Here is an 18,686-nt window from a genome sequence, read left to right as displayed (position 1 = left end):
TTTGCTTTGAACATCAGTATGGGGGAGCATTTCATAAACGCAAAGCCAGGCCAGCAATTATGCTGGTGTGACTCAGTGCCACCAGGCTATGATTCTGATTTAGCTAAGATAGGAGAAGGGATGGGTGGTTCTTGCCTACAAAGTTCAATGTTTAAATACAATGAAATCTAGATGTGGTAAAGCAAAGTCCCCATGTTTGACCCAGCTCTCCTCTAGAATAAAGTAATAAAGAGAAATCACCTACCCTCAACTTCCTGTGCAGTGGGGTCTGGTCAGACTCCCCAGTACTGTGGCCCACTGAGTGAAGCTGGCCCTGTCTTCCCCTTTTCCATTCCAGGCCAGATGCACAAAGGAACTCAATGGGACTATTCCAAACAGGAATTTCCTCACAAAAGATATTGCTGCTTTATGTGGCTCTGTGCCAAGTTTTATCCTGGTGGTCCCTTGCTGGTTTCAAGTCTGGCTGCGTTAGGAGATTGCTCCTCAGAGAGGATAGTCAGTTACTTGATGCTTGCAAGGGCCCAAACCGATGAAACCTCAACTATGACTGGTCTCATTAAGAGGAGCCATGCACCTGAGCTAACACTCAATTTAACAGGTTTCCCATTTGTCATCGGGACCTGCTCACCCTTCAAGGGTGGAACTATTGGCAATGAACAACGGTCGGAGGCAGCAGGCAGGCGTCCCCTGGGCGGCAAAGCAGCTCACCACGCACGGTACGCGGCAGCGCTGGCCTCAACTCACCTAGGAGTGCAGCAGGAAAAGCCCGCAAGCAGCATGACTAGGGAAGGGCTGGAAAAACCAGTTGAAAAAGGACATTGAAAACTGGACTGAAACACAGCGAGGTGGAGAAACGTGACTGAGAAATCGAAGCCATTCCTGGAAAAATGCCCCTATTTCCAGCAGCCCTACTCTCCAGGGAACTTGGGGGAGAACAAAGGTTCCGTTCCTTCTTCCTTCACTTCCCCTGAGTTCTCACGTTCTCACTGCTGTTCCTGGGCTTAACAAAGCCACACCTGTGGGACAGCCACAAGGACTAGAACAAAGCCTAACAGCTCGGACTTCTGTTCACATTTGGCAAGGATCACAGGGGCCTCCGCGTGGGTTTGGTGCTTTCTGATCAACTCTTACTCTGGATGGTGACATCAAGCTCATCTCCTGGACCAGTTATAGAGCCGAAATTAAGGTCAATACGTGTAACATAATATTGGAAGGCAAGAGGGAGAAGGCCATGGAAGGTAATTCTTTGACAACGCTAAAACCAGAGAGAACAGGCATTTCCATATGCCAACAAACCTCCCATTTTCCAGGTACTTCAACCAATTTTGGATATGCAATAAGCAGAGAACCAATCACACAAACACCTCCAGAATGTTAAAGGCTAGTCCCACTGTGTGTTCTGTGAGATCCCGGGCCACGTGCAGCCTGGTGATCAATCAGGACGGTAGAAGTGCAGGGTGTTGCTGCCAAAATGGAAGAGCTGCTTTGGAAAACTCCACAGTACACCCACAGCCACCTTCAAGATGCTATCAGGCAATCTAACCTGAAGTTCTGCAAAAATTGTTTATTTTTGGCTTGGGTAGGAGCTCCTAAGAAAACTTAAAGTAACACGAGGCCTGCTGAAACCCTACATGCAGGTCAGGGGCCTAAAGGCCGTGCTGTAGCACGTACAAGCCAAGCCACAAAGCGTCTGAGGGGCTGGTATGCGCTACAGTTAGATATCCTAAGGAGCCAACTCTTACAGGATGAAGACATTTCCCCACCCCAGATCCTGATGCACAACAACCCTGGGGACTGGGAGAAAGGGAAGGGCTCGAACTCCGAAAACTTACAAGCAGGACTAGCTCGAAGAGGAAGAGGATTTGGCTCTAAATAGAAAACAGAAGGGAGAAGGCCGGCAGAGAGCTCGTGGTCTGGGCAGCTCTGGCAGCGAGAAAACCCTGCTAACACAAAGCGAGGAAACTGCATACACACAGCCACACACAGACGGAAGCAGGGCTTTTCCCTTCAAGCAAGAGAGTTCTTTGAAGTAAAGGCAAACAAAGTCAGTGAAGCAAAGGCCAAGGATCCCCCTTTCCAACCTTAACAGACTTTCAAGCTGAATTCTAATCAGAAATCACTCTGGTCCGGTCATCAGCATAACCAGATGGGAACTATAAATTCAAGTACCAGAAAACGGGGTCTCATTTTGAGAGCGAGATGTCACCTCATTATGTCAGACCTCAGCAGAACTGGAACAAAATACCATGTGACACTACAATGGGCTTATGGAAATGAGGCTGCATTCCCCCGATGGCCCTCCATGGAGAAGTCTGTGCCATTCCTTAATATGGTGACAATCAGTCTGAAAGGCCACTTCTTTGATGCACCATAAAGAGCGAGAGCATGAGACAAGCTAGTTTAGCACCATTTATTAAGTGATCTCAGCTGTTGTTGTAGCTGCTGCGTGTCAGCCTGTTCTTAAAACATAAAATGCTCTTCCAATTCCTCTTGTCCAGGACAGAAGGATCTTCCAGGTAGCACGCCAACAGAACAAGAGACTCCGATGATGCCAGCTTCAATGATGGTGCCATCCAGAGAGGGAGAGGGTCATGGCACATTCAACCGCGGCTTCCAGAGGTTTTGAAAAAGGAGCCTTTGGGGGCCCAGCCTGCCTGGCATTCTAGTGGAAGTGCAAAAGGTGGGCACATTGGGAGAGGAAAGAGAGGGAGACGCGAGGGAAAGTAGCATCTGGGACTCAAGGAGGGTTTCTGGTCCCTGTAGCTGCAGGGCTGGAGTGCTAGGCAGATCTCTTGATAAAGCAGCGAGCAGCAGACTAAGGCAAAAAGCCCACAGGCTCTCCTAGACTCTGTAAGGACTTGTTCATGTTTCTACAAAAGTCAGGAAGAACCGCCTCAGGGTATTAGAGAGGGAGAACAGTGGAGAGGGGAGAGTTGAAAAATACCTCTTTCCCTTTCCTAGCCAGGTGAAAGCTTGCTTTTGAGGGGTAGGGGGATGGAGGGCATTTGAGAACCTTGAACATTAAGAGTCCTAGAAAAAGTAAGTGTGGATCTCTCCAGCCTGGACTGTGTCTGGCTGGAGGGCAGAAACTAGTCTCTCCCAGAACGAAGAATGGGGAAATCTACCTAGAGAAAAACAATGCTAACTCAGGACTGCTAAGGCAAGCAATTGGGGCCATGGCTGGCTAATAACTGTTGGTGGCTACGGATGAGTCACAACCAGCCATCTGATTATGGACCAACTCTTGTGGCAGTGTTCCCAGTAAAAAACTGGCACTTAGCTGGTTTAAGCCAACTCCACCCACAACATTCTCTGTGAATGCATGGGAAAAAGATTCCCAAATAGTTTGCCTGCTGAACACCAACACTGGGCTCATTACTAGTCTTTAATAAGAATAACATGATGATGATATTATTACTAATGATGACGATGATAGCAATAATAATACTTCGCCCTATAAGAGCATTCTCCACCTGAGGACCTTCAATTACAAAGATTAAATCAGCCTCACAACAATCCTGTTAGGTAAAGTATTATTAGCCCCCATCTTACAGATGGGGAGACTGAAGCAGAGTGGCAGAGACTTGCCAAAGGCACATATTGATACTGGAGTCAAAGGAGAGAGTTAAACCTAAAAGTGCCGACTCCTAGTTGGCTAAGCTCTCCCTCCAGTTTTGAGAAAACCTGACAGCCACTCCCCACAACTTCTTCATAATATGACTTCGATCACTGGAGGAGCAACCCTAACCTGTGATTCTCATTTGTGGACATCCAACTCTAGGTACCCCAAGTCCTAGGCAGATCACAAAGCTTACTTCCCCTTTGGCATTCAAGCTTCCCCCTTAGATTCTACTCTCACGAACACACTATTCTGCTTCCTCTACAATTTCAGCTCTACACACAATGAAATGGAGTTGTCATTCCCGGTAAGAAGTCAATTTCCCAGGACAAAGAAAACAGACTGACGCTAACAGGTTAAAAAGACATGCAAAAGTGAGGTGAAGGGTGGACAGGGAGGAGGGCTGGATTGTTCAGTGAAATTATCTTAAAAAACAGCAAGAAAATGAAGAGCACTTTGTCTTTCATTTTAAGATAGTGGTTAGTGAATGAAAGACAAGACAGCCTGTGTAAATAAAGCAAGCCCAGGCAGTGCAACTGGGATTCTGCAGAAGGGCTGTCTCTGATACAAAGTGCCCCACAGTGTAGGTGGGCAGGGAGCCGCACCGGCAAAGAACTGCTACGAGTGGCCAGAAGCACTAGAGGGGAAGACTGGTCTGTCCCTTCTCCATAAGTCAGGCTCCTGTACGACCATATTCCTCCGGGCCCAACTAAGGACCTACTTCTCCTAAGCTTAGGGACATGCCCCCCAAGCAGCCCCAACACGTACTTGATGCTGTCGGTGTGGGTTTTGTACTCCATAATGGTGTTGGGAGGTAGGTTAAGCACTCGCCGAAGCGTATCCCGGATTCGGGCTGTGGTTGCTTGGTCACTGGCAGTCTTATTCCATATTGAAATAATGTCCTCCTACAGGAGGAACAGAAGGAATCGTCAAAGCAAACCAGAGGCAGTGAGGAGAGTAAAGGCAACACAAGAAACCAGACCTGCCTACGGCGTGGCTTACCTGAAACCGGACAGAGACCACAGCCCCACAGATCTCCTCCCCAACCATGAACTGTTCCCCCAACATGGCCAGGATAAGATTCTCCCAGCAACGGGATGCCAAGCCCTTCCGCAGCCGAATAATCCACTTGCCACCATTTTTATTTGCATCATCCTGTACAAGAGAGAAAGCATTAAAGTTAATATGTGGTTTCACAGGTCTTTTACTTTTGTATGAAGGCAGGAAAAAAGCCAGGGATCCCTTGAACACTTGAGATGTCTTGTCACTTTCCAGTTATTCAACTTTATAGGAAAAATGGTGGTAGGACTAGGGAGACAAGAAATGGGAAGAAAAGAAGACAAGGTGGGAATCCTTGGTACAAGCCATACCAATGAATGGCTAAGCTGACCTTTAAAAATAATCCTCTTTTTCTCAAACTACTTTAGGAACCAAAATAAAGTGATGTCAGATTTCAAACACAGATCATTCCTCACTTCACTAAAAATTTACCAAGTGTCACTATGTCTCAAGCACACACACGCAAAGCCACAGTCTCTACCAGATCCAGTCTGGTATTGTTTTTTTTTTAATTTATTTTTGACAGAGAGAGAGCACAAGCAGAGGAAGCAGCAGGCAGAGGCAGAGGGAGAAGCAGGCTCCCCACTGAGCAGGGAGCCCGATGTGGGGCTCGATACCAGCACTCTGAGATCATGACCTGAGCCGAAGGCAGACGCTTAACCGTCTGAGCCACCTAGGCGCCCCAGTCTGGTATTGTTGATACAAGAAAGTGGAGGAGACAGCCAAGAAAACTAATGACAGCAGTAGAGTCTGACAAGTGTTGCTGTAACAGAGATAGACGAAGTTAAAGAAGAACAAGACAAAAACACTCAAGAAGAGGAAACATTAAGCTGGGTCTTGAGGAACACAGAGTTAGGCAGGTAAAGCAGGTGAAGGGTCTGCAGGCATCAAGAAAAACATGGCCTTGTACAAACTGGGACTGTGTGTCAGGGAGATGTGCAAAGAGGAAGGCTGGCTGCACCGAAGGGAAGGCCTAGGCATGCTGGGAGATGAGGCCTGTAGGGTGAGTGAGTGCAAGATCATGTGAGCAATGCAGAGCTGCGGAGGGCCTATAGTTGGGTGTGTGTGTGCGTTCACATTTGTCTTCTAAAAAATGCCCTGGCATCAGAACAGACGATGGATTACAGTAAAGAGGTCACAGAGCTCAGCTCTGGGTTTCCAGCTACTGCCTGTCAGTAAGCTTACCTTTTACCCACTTCAATCACACATACGCTACAGTAATATATCACTCACTCACACACACACACACACACACACACACACACACACACACACACACACACAACCAGTTTGATGGGAATAAGGGTAATTAAAAAAAAAGTCCTTTAATGTTGTTGTAATACCATTTTAGTGATAAAAAAAATCTTTGTAAACACATAGACAAGCAATGACATCAGCGCCTTTTCCCAGAGGTCCTGGCTCTAAGGATGTACCAAATAGTGATGCCACTCCGACAGAAGACTTCAAATACTTTTAACCTTACCAAGGCTAAAAAAAAAAAAACAAAAAAAACCCCAAACATTCAGAACAGTGGTCTGAGGTCCTCCAGGCTTACCTCCCACATGGGTTTAATGCCTTCTTTGAAGAGATGGAAGTCACTGTGGCCTGTCAGGTCCCCAGGACGTACCATGTGGCTATAAAACCTCCAGAACTGCTCCACCTGTAGAGAGAAGGCCCCAGAGCACAAAAGATGTGTCTTTCTTTTATCTTTGAATGAGTATGAGATTTAAGCGAAGAACATAAACACGGAAGACACTCTGCTACAGACTCTACTTTTTGGAGGACACACTTTCATTTGGGGAAGTATGCGGGAAGGCAGGTTGTATGGGAAGTATAAAGATATAATACTGCTGATACAAGAAAAAACTCTTTAGGTGGAAAATGCCTCAGCCAGGAGCCCTAGTTGTGGAAGCCCCAGGATAAGCATCAAATGCTGTAAGAGGACCCTGTTTTACACAGTGGAATCCTTTCAGTTTCTTTCTTTTTCTTAAGTAGGCTCTACGCCCAACGTGGAGCTTGAACTCACGACCCTGAGATTAAGAGTCTCACACTTGGGGCGCCTGGGTGGCTCAGTCAGTTAAGCAACTGCCTTCGGCTCGGGTCGTGATCCCAGGGTCCTGGGAATGAGCCCTGCATCAGGCTCCCTGCTCAGCCGGGGGCCTCCTTCTCCCTCTCCCTCTGCTGCTCCCCCTACTTGTGCTCTGTCAAGTGAGCAAATAAAATCTTACAGTGTCACACTCTACCAGCTGAGCCAGCCAGGCGTCCCAACACAGTGGAATTCTTTTAGTCTTGAGGTATTTGAAGTGTCACATAACCTCAGCCTGAATGTATTTTTTTTAGAACCAAATCACTTTTTAAAAAATACATTATTATTAACTATAGTCATCATGCTATACATCACATCCCCATGAAGTTTGATCACTTCTCAAAGACTGGTTTATTTGCAGATACAGCATTAACTACAATGAATACATTTTACTTCTGTTTGCTTATTGAGCATAAGTGATGGGATTAACCACACGCACTACTCTAAACCATGGTGCCCTTGCTGAGGCCAGGATAGCCCAAACCAAAAGAACTCAGCCTCTCATATTTGGGGTTTAAGTCCCTCTTCTTAGCTAGAAAATTTGTTTCTCCTTGTCCCTCCTTCATAATCCTTGCCCCTCCTTCATAATCCTGTTAGAAAACGGCATTATTTCTCTATCAGATACATGCTTATTTCTACTTATCGAGCTGTTCCCGTTTCTCTCAGTAGTGCCATGATAAGGAGACCTTACTTCCCTAGTCCTTTGTAACTCACAGGGGACACCCACAAAGTACTGGCTAGTGAAGAGGCACACTTTAGGAAGAGAGAAAAAACGTGGAATAGTGTGAAGTCAGTTGGTATTTGCCAATACACCAATGAGGAGGTTCTCAACAAACACCCAGCAAGACATCATAATGTGTAGCTGAAAATGGGTATTGAGTAGTCAGAGATTCAGGTCATACTTCTAGATGTGGATAGCAACTCAGGAGAAAGAGACCTTGCACTCTATGAAGTGGCAGTTCCTCTAGAGAACAGGAACACGGGAACTGTCTCATGGTAGAAAGAAGTCAGGAACAAGTGCCATTCATAGGATTTTGAAGCAGTGTCTCATCTCAACAACCACTATGTTTAACTGTATACAGCAATTGGGGGCAGTAAGAGGCCATATGTATTAAATGAGCAATCATCTTTTTCCACGCTGACACAGTGGGAAGAAACAAAATACACCCACTAGAACCTGTGGCTCACTGTGAATTAGGAATTGGGGGTGGGGGTGGTTAGGGAGAAAGTATACCAGCCACCCCAATTCCCCGATCAAGCATTGCATTATTAGCAGTTTGGTCTCTTCCAATTTTATAGCCAGACTACAGAATCTCATAGTCACAATCTTATATCCAAATCACAAAAGAGATGAAGTAAACAACTTGAGAAATACTATTAGGCTTTAAAAGATTTATTCTTCCTTCTCTTTAGGCAATTTTGGTTTTTGAAACTCCTTACTGAAACCAAAAAATAAATGTTCAGACTCAGAATGTGAGCTGCACAAAAAAAGACTTCAGAAATAATCTCGGGGCACCGGGGTGGCTCAGTTGGTTGAGCGTCTGACTCTTGGTTTCGGCTCAGTTCATGGTCTTGGGGTCCTGGAGCCCTACATCGAGCTCTACATCGGGCTCTGGGCTCAGCAGGGAGTATGTTTCTCCCCACCCTCTCCGTCTGCCCCTCCCCCCACTAGCACACACACTCTCTCTCCAAAATAAATCTTTGAAAAAAGAAATAATCTCAATTACCTTCCTCATTTTATAGTTGAGAAAATGGTTTCAGAACTGGCCCTGCCCTGAGTCCAGCACCAGAGCAGATGAGCCATGTGATCCCCAAGTCCACTGCTCTCCTATTTTAAGACACTGCCTTCTTAGTCACCCTGACTTCAAGAACTTTTAAATATGGTCAAATATTAGGATTAAGGAGCACTGAGAAATGCTGCTTTAGATTTGATAAAAGGTTCCACAATGTGATTATTTCTCTGTGAGGAACCTAATATTGTGAGACATTTCCTAATGCCTTGACTTACATGACAGCCAACTTTAAACACCATGGTCACACAGCCATTGAGTCTGGAAGAATGACACCCCAGATGATGCTGATGATGTTGCTCTAGTCAACTCAACATTTATGCCAAAAGAAAAGAAAAGAGAGGTGCTGAGGTGGCTCAGTCTGTTAAGTGTCCACCTTTGGCTTGGGTTGTGATCTTGGGGTCCTGGGATTGAGCCCCGCATATGGAGCCCCATGTTGGGCTCCCTGCTCAGTAGGAAATCTGCCTCTCCCTCTACCCCTCTCCCCCCAACTTGTGTGTGCACTAATAAAATAAAATCTTAAAAAAAGAAAAGAAAACCCTTTGCGCACAAGCTGAGTAAATTCATATATGCCTTTCTTAAAAGGAAAAGAAAAATGCTAGAAATATTCACAATTACCCCCAAAATAACAGAATCCTGAATGAAAACTCCCCCCCCCCACCCTAAGTTCAATCTTCTCTGACCCTCCAAGTGCTCATCCAGTTGTTCAGAACACAATGGGCTGCTACCTTCCCTGTAATGTCTAACTTTCCCACATGGCAGGTCATCAACATTTTTGTGATAGATTCAGGAATGTTAGGAATGCACTGATATTTTCAAAAGTTTATTTCTATTATTCCCTTTACCAACAATTCCGTTCTTTTCATATCTCCTGTTCAAATTTTTAAGTTCAATTATATATATAATGTTTATTATATATATTATACATATATATATTTAAGTTTATTTATTTTTTTTAGTTATCTCTACACTCAATGTGGGGCTTGAACTCACAACCAGGACATCAAGAGTCACATGTCCTTCTGAATGAGCCAGCCAGGACTCCTTAAGTTTAATTTTAAGCCCATTTCCTCCAAAGAGGCTTTCCCCAAGTTGGAATTAATTCCTTCTTTCCTGTGAACGTCAAGAGCATTTTAGCCATGCCTTCCCTATACCACTTCTCACTATCTCCCTGTATTAAAATCCCTGGGAATGACTTACTTCTTTAAGGGCAAGGTCTTAATTCATTTTAGAACTGTGAGTGAATTCATTCAACAAACATTTCTTGAACCAAATATGCACCCAGTGCACAAGCTATTTTTAGTATTACAAAAAAGCCTACATCTACCAGTAGTAAGGGAGCACAGGCAGGCACCTGGCTGGCTCAGTTGGTGGAGCATGCAACTCTTAATCTCAGGGTCATGAGTTTGAGCCCCATGCTGGGCATGGAGCCTACTTGGAAGAAAGAAGGAAGGAAGGAAAGAAAAAGAAAGAAGGAAAGAAAAAGAAAGAAGGAAAGAAAAGAAAGAAAGAAAGAAAAAGAAAGGAAGAAAGAAAAAGAAAGAAAGAAAGAAAAAGAAAGAAAGGAAGGAAGGAAGAAAGAAAGGAAGGAAGAAAGAAAAAGAAAGAGAAAGAAAGAAAGAAAGAAAAGCAAGCACAGGCTAACTAAAACAAATCCTTGCTTTGGGCTGAAATTGTATCAACTCAGCAGAGTAATCAGATAATCTGATTACCGGCTGTGTGTGTGTGTGTGTGTGTGTGTGTGTGTGTGTGTGTGTACACATATATACATATACAAATATATAACTGATTAGTGATAAATGGATAGTTTGTCTAGAAATAACATTAAAAATATTAGAGACACCTGACTTGCACTTTGGTGTGATGGAAGAGTAAATGAAAGAGTATGTATGTATGGACTCTGGAATATAGCTTTTACAGCCTACCCAACCTAAGTTTCAATCCTGGCTCCTCCACTTCAAGTACATTATGACTGACTTGACACTTTGATCAGATACTTAACCCAAGTCTCACTTTCCTTGTTTGTAAAATACGGATATCACTGATCTCATAGGGTTATTATGATGATCAAAGGAAATTACATCAAGTGCCTATTACTGTGTCTTTCTTCTTTACCAATTTATTGTAATGTTTACTGTCTGTTACAGTTTCCTTTTCCAGTGTCTGCATTTTTTTTTAAAGATTTTATTTATTTATTTGAGAGAGAGAGAGAATGAGAGACAGAGAGCACGAGAGGGAAGAGGGTCAGAGGGAGAAGCAGACTCCCCGCTGAGCGGGGAGCCCGATGTGGGACTCAATCCCGGGACTCCAGGATCATGACCTGAGTCGAAGGCAGTCGCTTAACCAACTGAGCCACCCAGGCGCCCTCCAGTGTGTCTGCATTTTAAATGGGAAAAAACCTCCACAATTTCAAGAAAATAACAAATCCTGTATTTGATTCTGCCCAGAAAACAAACGTACAGCACGTAGAAAGTGCATAAAAATTTTTGTTGAACAAGACTTGTGTTAGTTGCAGACAGCTTTCAGGGTACACAAACCTAGCCACCTGTGAGGGAGACAGAGAGAGCTGGGGCTATTTCTGACTCTGACAGTACCTACAAAAACAATTATTAGGATTTCATTTTCTTTCTGAACACAGGAAAAAGATGCTACACTATGCATAGTTACTAACATATCCAAAAACCTAATGGGAGGTTCTTTTTTTTTTTTTTTTAAAGATTTTATTTATTTATTTGACAAAGAGAGACACAGTGAGAGAGGGAACACAAGCAGGGGTAGTGGGAGAGGGAGAAGCAGGCTTCCCGCAGAGCAGGGAACCCAATGCGGGGCTTGATCCCAGGACCCTGGGATCATGACCTGAGCCGAAGGCAGACGCTTAACGACTGAGCCACCCAGGCGCCTCTTTTTTTCTTTTTTTTAAGTAAGCTCTATGCCCCCAAGATTAAGAGTCCCATGCTCTACCAGCCAGGTGCCCCATTAATAGGAGGTTCTTAATACAAGAGAAACTTCTGAATTTTACTCTTGACTTTACTGTCAAGCTTCATAAAAATAGATACAACGTATTATAAAATTTTTTATCCTCCATGACACTTTGCACGCAATAAGGACTCAGTACGTATCTACTTAAACAAACCTGTATTTTTGTATTGTCCCCTTACGGTCAACTTGTCAATTCACATACTTCTTGATACCTATGTATGTTACTTATGGATGTCTAATGAGAAATCTAAGAATGAGCAAACCTGACCTCAGGGACTCAGGTCAGTCAGATAAAGAAACCAGAAGCCTAAACAGGTTACCAGGAAGATAAACAAACACAATGAGGTAAGCATAGGCATGAATGTGTTACCACGGCTCACTACATTAAACCAGTAAGTACTCACAGAGGCAAAGGTGCCAATCTGTTTGATATTCTGTTCATAGCTCTGTGAGCTGGTGGGACGGCCGGGGGTCCTTCTGGAGTACCAGAAAGTATAGTTGTACTGCAGGGGATGCTCTGCTGGTCCAGGGACAACAGCCTGTGAATTGAAGAAGGTGTGTTAATCTGCGGCATTTTTCACATAATCTGAGACACAGAAAACATTTTACAGTGTCACCCATTACCACCTCCACAAAAAGGACACATCTTCAACTACCTGCAATATGCCCAAGATTCCACTTAGTGGTTAACTAACTCTTCAGTGGTTAACTAAATTTCTTTAGTGGTTAACTGACTCTAAGTTCCTATAACATTTTATCTGTATTCGTATGGTGTTTGTAACCTTTTGTTTTCTGTCTTAGGTATTTATGTTTATATCTTATCTCAGCCAAGTACTCCCAGGCCAAGTACTGCCTCATCTATGACACTTTATCACTTACTGGCTAGTAACCTGGGCAAGCTGCCTCACCTGTTTGTGCCTCTGTTGCTTATCTGCAAAATGAAGAAAATAATAATAACAACCATATCATAGGATTGCTGAGAGGATCAAATAAATTAATAGATGAAAAGTGCTTAGCACAGTGCCCGGCACATAGTAAGGGTTCAGTGTCAGCTACCATTATTACTGTTACTATTAAATATAAGCCCCTTGATCCATAGTCTCATTCACCTTTGTGTTCTCTTAGCACCTACAACGCTTTTATCTGGATAGTCCTCAACCTCGTGAGAGAAACAATTGTTTTGATATTTCAAAGAAGAAATTGATCCAGGACACCCGGGTGGCTCAGTCGGTTAAGCATCTGCCTTCGGCTCAAGTCATGATCCCAGGGTCCTGGGACTGAGTCCCACATCAGACTCCTTGCTCAGTGGGGAGCCTGCTTCTCCCCCTGCCATTCCCCCTGCTTGCGCGCACTCTCTCTCCCTGACAAATAAAGGAAACCTTAAAAAAAGAAAGAAAGAAATTGATCCATCAATCTCTCATTCTCTAAACTTTCTCCTTTCCAAGTAACTTTCAGCTTAGATTAATACAGACAAAAGAGTCTAAAATTTCAAGGGATGTGTAGGATTAAATACTCAGCAGCTTGGAAGCAACCAACAGCCCTGCTAAACTCCAGGGTTCATCTCTCGTGCTGGGAGAATGCTGGAAAGCAAGGCAACATCTCAAGATCCCGTGGCAAGGGAAAATTTCTAACTCCCAACATGAACGCCAGTGATTCAACAATCTTTTTTTTGAGAACAAAAGCAGATATTCCAGGGGCACCTGGGTGGCTCAGTCAGTTACACATCTGACTCTTGATTTTGGCTCAGGTCATGATCCCAGGGTCCTGGGATCGAGTCCCACACCGGGCTCCATGCTCAGTGTGGAGTCTGTTTGCCCTTCTCCCTCTGCTCCTCCCCCTGCTTCAGCACAGGTGCACACGCATTCTCTTTCTAATAAATAAGTACACCCTTAAAAAAAAAAAAAAAGCAGATATTCCAAAATAGGGTGCCATCAAGTTAATCCGGTATCTTTAACATGACAGATTCCACAAGATAACCAAGTCCCAAGTCCAAAGACAATTCTATCTATACAGCACAAGACTCACCTTCCTCTTACTGCTGCCCTGACTTTTGTCTCGTTCTGTTTTTTCCTTCTCACCATCTTTCTGTGTGCTGTTTTCTTCATTCTGATCATGGTCCCCACTGTCATCGTCTTTCAATCTGAATGGGAAAGAAAACAATGTTAGGCCATGACTGAGCTGATTCTTGCTTACCTAACAAAGCCACCAGGTCAAATGAACTACCATATAACCAACCCTACTCAAAATACAGGCAAAGAGATGTACAAGAGATGAGGGAAGGGCAAGGGAGTGTAGAAAGGCAGTTAGAAGGAATTCCAAAAAAACACTGTCTTCCAGTTTTTTGACAGGCAAAGAAGAACAGTTCAAGGGATTGTGGTGGTGGTGTTGTTTTTTTTTGCCAAAAATAATGAATCAATAATAAGAGTTTCTGGATTATATAACTGCATTAGCATTTCAAATGAAGTTTAAAAACTTACTTATCTTTCTCGACACTTCTTCTAACCATCTCTCCTACCCTTCCCCACTGCCACTGCTTTAGCTCAGGCCCACTTCTCTGTCATCTCAGTTACCACAATAAATTCCTACATGGTCTGATACAAATCATCTCCACTCCCTATCCATCCTCCACAAAGCCACCAGCATCTTTCTAAATGCAAATCTGAGGGGCAGCCGGGTGGCACAGTCAGTTAAGCATCTGACTCTTGGTTTCAGCTCAGTGATCTCAGGGTCCTGATCTCAGGGTCGCGAGGCTGAAGCCCGTGTTGAGCCCCACGTCCGGCTTCACGCTTAGTGCAGAGTCTGCTTGAGACTGTCTCTCCCTCTGCCCCTCCCCTTGGCACTCGAGTGTGTGCGTGCGCTCGCCCTTTCTCTCTAAAATAAATAAATAAATCTTAAAAAAATAAACACAAACCTGATCGTTTAACTTCCATTCTTAAAAACCACCAACTGTCCCTTGCCTTTTGATGCCCACCCTGCAGGACAAAGTACAATGAAATTTAAGATCCTCCAGGATCTGACCCCAGCCTACTGATACCCTCTCCCCGCCCATCTCCCAAAGGAAACTATAGCTCCGCAGCTGTGCCATCTGCAAACACTACCCCGTAGCCCAAGGTGCCATTCTTCCCGGGTCTGCTTTTCCCTATTAAGTGGAGGGATCTCTTAGAACAGTCTTATTAATCTTTGTATCTCCAGCACCGAGGACAAGAAGATGTTGCCCTAACATGTTGCACAAGATGATGAATCAATGTTAAATGAAAAGAAAAGAAATGATCGAAAGAAGGAATGAATGTCTCCCTGCCTGGTGAGACTGGTCAAATGTACAGTAGGTCCTATCCTTCTAGAAGCAGTGAAACTACCCTAAGGCTTTCAGGTACATCTAAAGCTCACTGGATTCATACAAGAAGATAAACAGGAGGTGAATCCACAAAGATAGTAAGAATGTCATTTAATTTAGAGCTGGACCATTGGCTTATCATGGATCTTCTCCAAAATCACCTTTGGCCCTAATGACTATCTAGTCAAATGGAATTAGGTAATCCTCAAGAAAGGTACTAGAAATGCTCAAATGACAACACAGATATTACCTTACATACCTACAGAAACATGTTGCAAAGCATTTTGCATTTTCTTTTGCCCGTGAATTTTCAGTGCCTAGCACATAAAAATCACTCAATAAATATTAGAACGCACTAGCCATGTGTTTAGGTGCCTCTTCTGCTCATTTCACAGCCCTAGCTGTAGGATATATTCAGGTGCACCAGGCCATAAATGACCCCATCCCCACTCTGGTCAAGGCATGACTATGAAGGGTACCTGAACAAAGGGCATTCCAGCCTGGCCAATAACTGATGCCCCATGGTCTTGCTCAAAATTATGAGTAGATTCCTTCCTTGGCTTTTTATCCAGGAGATGAAAGACCACACAGACTGAGGAGCTGGGGCAATCATATAGGTCCCATACGAGAAAAGCCACGAGGGAAAGACAATGAACAAGAGCAAAGAAAGCCAGTAGGGAGAGAGGGAACGAAGCAGAGAAAGTAGAGAGAAAAGTGGTTTTGTTTGTGATGCTGCCATCTCATTGACTTAGTCTGACCTCCCCAGACTTCTGGGAGAACATTATCTGTGCTTAGGATACTCCTTCCCCTTTATTAAACTTGAGTTGGTTTACTTTCCTAAAGGAGCCTGTAGAGCACCAAGTCCCACATTTACCAAGCCAGATGCTAGAGTGTGTATCAGATGCTAGAGTGCCTGTACCCAAGGACCTGATTGAGGGGATGAGGTACACATACTCAGGCCTCAGCTTGGTACAAAGGTCCTTCTCTGTTATATGTGCCAGTATCACCTCCTGGTTGGTCCCAACAAACTCCTTCCACTCTCGTGTTATCAACCTACTTGCAGGTTCCCTAACCTCACCCCTCTGTTATGCTCATCCCGTGGTCTCTTCTTGGAGACCCCCTCCTCCCCTACTTAACTGGTCCTTTAGGACTCGGGATGAGGGCCACTTTCTCTCAGAAATATTTCCTGGGGCACCTGGGTGGCTCAGTCATTAAGCGTCTGCCTTCGGCTCAGGTCATGATCCCAGGGTCCTGGGATCGAGCCCCGCATCGGGCTCCCTGCTGCGTGGGAAGCCTGCTTCTCCCTCTCCCACTCCCCTTGCTTGTGTTCCCTCTCTCGCTGTGTCTCTGTCATATAAATAAATAAAATCTTAAGAAAAGAAAATTTCCTAATCTCTCCCTAGGCTGGATCAGGCTCCCCTCTTCTGAACCTCACCATATAAATGTTTGTACTTGTCTCAGCTGTAATGTCATGGCTAATTTTCTGGCTCCCAATCAAAAATATCTCATGGTTTTTTTATACTGAATAGGCCCAAGACAGCTCCTAATTCTCATCTTAAGGGCACACCTCAGGACTCAAACCATTTCCCTTTCTTCTTACCTCCCAGCCTCCACTATATCCTCTGGGGTCCCTTCCCTTTAAATCTTGAAGAGGGGCAGTCACCCCACATCTCTCATTTTACTAGCCCCAAGAAAAGTGTAAGTTCCTGTCTTTGCTGCTAATCATGACTAGGAAACAGAAAAAGAATAGCAAAAGTAATTATATCTGAGAAGAAACAGTGCTACTGAGATCCCTGGACCACACTTCCCGATTCCCTTCAGAGATGGTAAAAGGAAATCCTAGTGGACCTTCCTCTTGTGTTATTTCTTCAGAGTGGAGCTAGCCAACTACCCTGCCCTCTAAGCCTATACTTAAGGCAAATCACTTGCATCCTATCTTCCAGAGGCTACTCTTCTCAGCTTGAAGCTGGATTTGAGTCAGGACACAATTAGGACTACAAATCAGTGTTCCATAGACTCAGGAGGGCAATTAGCATCTCTAAGGCTATCCAGACTGAGTGGCCCTAAGTCAGCTCATCAAACTTCTGCCCAGGTTTGTCCTCGTACTCTCTAACTAGACCAATTCCTTGTGGATAGGAACTTGTTCTAATTCATCTTTACATGTCCAGCATCAGACAGAGGCAGACGATACACATGTTTAACGAATGCGCTTCTAAAATCAAAGCAATAGGTGTGCCTGGGTGGCTCAGTCGGTTACGTGTCTGCCTTCAGCTCAGGTCACGATCTCAGGGTCCTGGGATCGAGCCCCACACTGGGCTCCCTGCTCAGGGGGCAGTTTGCTTCTTCCTCTCCCCTCTGCCCCTCCCCCCTGCTTGTGTGCACTTACTCTCACTCTCAAATAAATAAAAAACTTAAACATCAAATCAAATCAAAGCCATACAAGGCAGAATAGGATGAGTGCCAAACAGATGGCTCAGACAATGCTTTAAGAAAGGGCCAAAAGCTAGCAAAGAGAGAATGACAAAATCAAGTATGGCATCTAGATCTGAAAACTAATCAGTCTGGGACTGCAGAACAGTGAAAGCATCTTAGGGTTTTACACATTAACAGGATCAATGACAGTGGTAGCTGACTGAATTGATAGATATGGGGGGTGGGGTACAATTATAGTCCTAGGTTACACTCACAGAAGTTGAGCCCACACACTAGAGGAGGTTAGAGTTCTTCTTTAACCTGAGCTCATCAGATTAGACTACAGTACCTAGCTCCAGGCACTGGACTTTTAGCATGCTGGCAAACTGGCACCAGTCCTTAAGAACCATGTGGTGAAGAATAATAGAAGCCAACACATAAGAACGGTCTAAAACCTGCAAATTTTTGGGGGCGCCGGCCTGGCTCAGTCAGAGGAGCTCTTGGTCTCGGGGTTGTGGGTTCGAGTCCCATGTTGGGTGTAGAGATCACTTAGACAAACTTCAAAACCAGGGGCAGGTGTGGTCTCTAATTGCTAATTTCAACTAAATGAAAGCTTTGGTTTTTTCCCTGCATTGCTAGGAGATGGTAAAAAATTCTGACTCAGGGGCGCCTGGTTGGCTCAGTTGTTAAGTGTCTGCCTTCGGTTCAGGTCACGTGGGATGGAGCCGCATGGCGGGCTCCCTGCTTAGCAGGAAGCCTGCTTCTCCCTCTCCCACTCCCCCTGCTTGTGTCCCCTCTCTCGCTGTGTCTCTGTCAAATAAAAAAAATCTTAAAAAAAAAAAAAAGATCCAGGTTAATTTTTGTCAAGAGGTACTTGAACCAAGGTTAAACAAACCTGGCTTTGAATTCCGCCACATGGGCCTTCCTGTTTTTGTGGGCAAGTTACTTAACTTCAGAGGGCATTCTCCTATCTGTGGAAGGAGGTAACATAATCCCCTTTGCAGTGTTGTTAGGAGTAGAAATAATATGTGAAAAGTATCTAGCCAAGAAACCTATGGACGCCATTATTACCATTCTTAAATTAGCTTACTGCAGATCCCCAAATGATTTTGGCAGGACTGGTACAGATGACTCATAAAGTGTCTTCCTAAGATGAAATTTTGATCTGTTCAATTTAGTGGAGGAAGGGGTATAGGGTTTGCAGAAAGCTCCACTGAGGGAGGACTTAGATCTGGAATTTGGTGCTGCAGAGATTTAAGATGAGGGGTACAAATGGGGGGGGAGGGGGGGAGGAGAGGGAGGGAGTGTGGCTGTTTGTACTGAGATGGGCTGAGCCAAGCAGCAGGCTGCGGATGCGTTCAGCCAGACTTTAGCCAAGTCCCAGAGACTTCTGAGCAACCAGGAAAC

General features: G+C 44.6%; 1 protein-coding gene across 5 annotated transcripts in view; it reads right to left on the bottom strand.

The window, feature by feature from the left end:
* Positions 1-18,686, bottom strand: part of EIF4E2 (eukaryotic translation initiation factor 4E family member 2) — a 31,030-nt gene that overhangs the window by 11,038 nt on the left and 1,306 nt on the right. For 2 of the 5 annotated variants that reach the window (XM_027589541.2, XM_027589540.2), the window contains exons 2-6: positions 13,559-13,673; positions 11,938-12,072; positions 6,234-6,338; positions 4,622-4,774; positions 4,388-4,524 (exon numbers count right to left, since the gene is read on the bottom strand). In XM_027589541.2, coding sequence (XP_027445342.1) covers positions 4,388-4,524; positions 4,622-4,774; positions 6,234-6,338; positions 11,938-12,072; positions 13,559-13,673 — 645 coding nt within the window. Of the gene's footprint in view, positions 1-2,396; positions 2,663-4,387; positions 4,525-4,621; positions 4,775-6,233; positions 6,339-11,937; positions 12,073-13,558; positions 13,674-18,686 lie in introns of those variants that run through there. The other 3 variants (XM_027589543.1, XM_027589539.1, XM_027589542.1) reach the window with 3 other exon arrangements.

This window comes from Zalophus californianus, chromosome 3 (assembly GCF_009762305.2).
Source record: "Zalophus californianus isolate mZalCal1 chromosome 3, mZalCal1.pri.v2, whole genome shotgun sequence".
NCBI classification, from domain to species: Eukaryota; Metazoa; Chordata; class Mammalia; order Carnivora; family Otariidae; genus Zalophus; species Zalophus californianus.
Note: the sequence above shows the minus strand (reverse complement) of the source record. Positions and strands in the feature narration are given on the sequence as shown.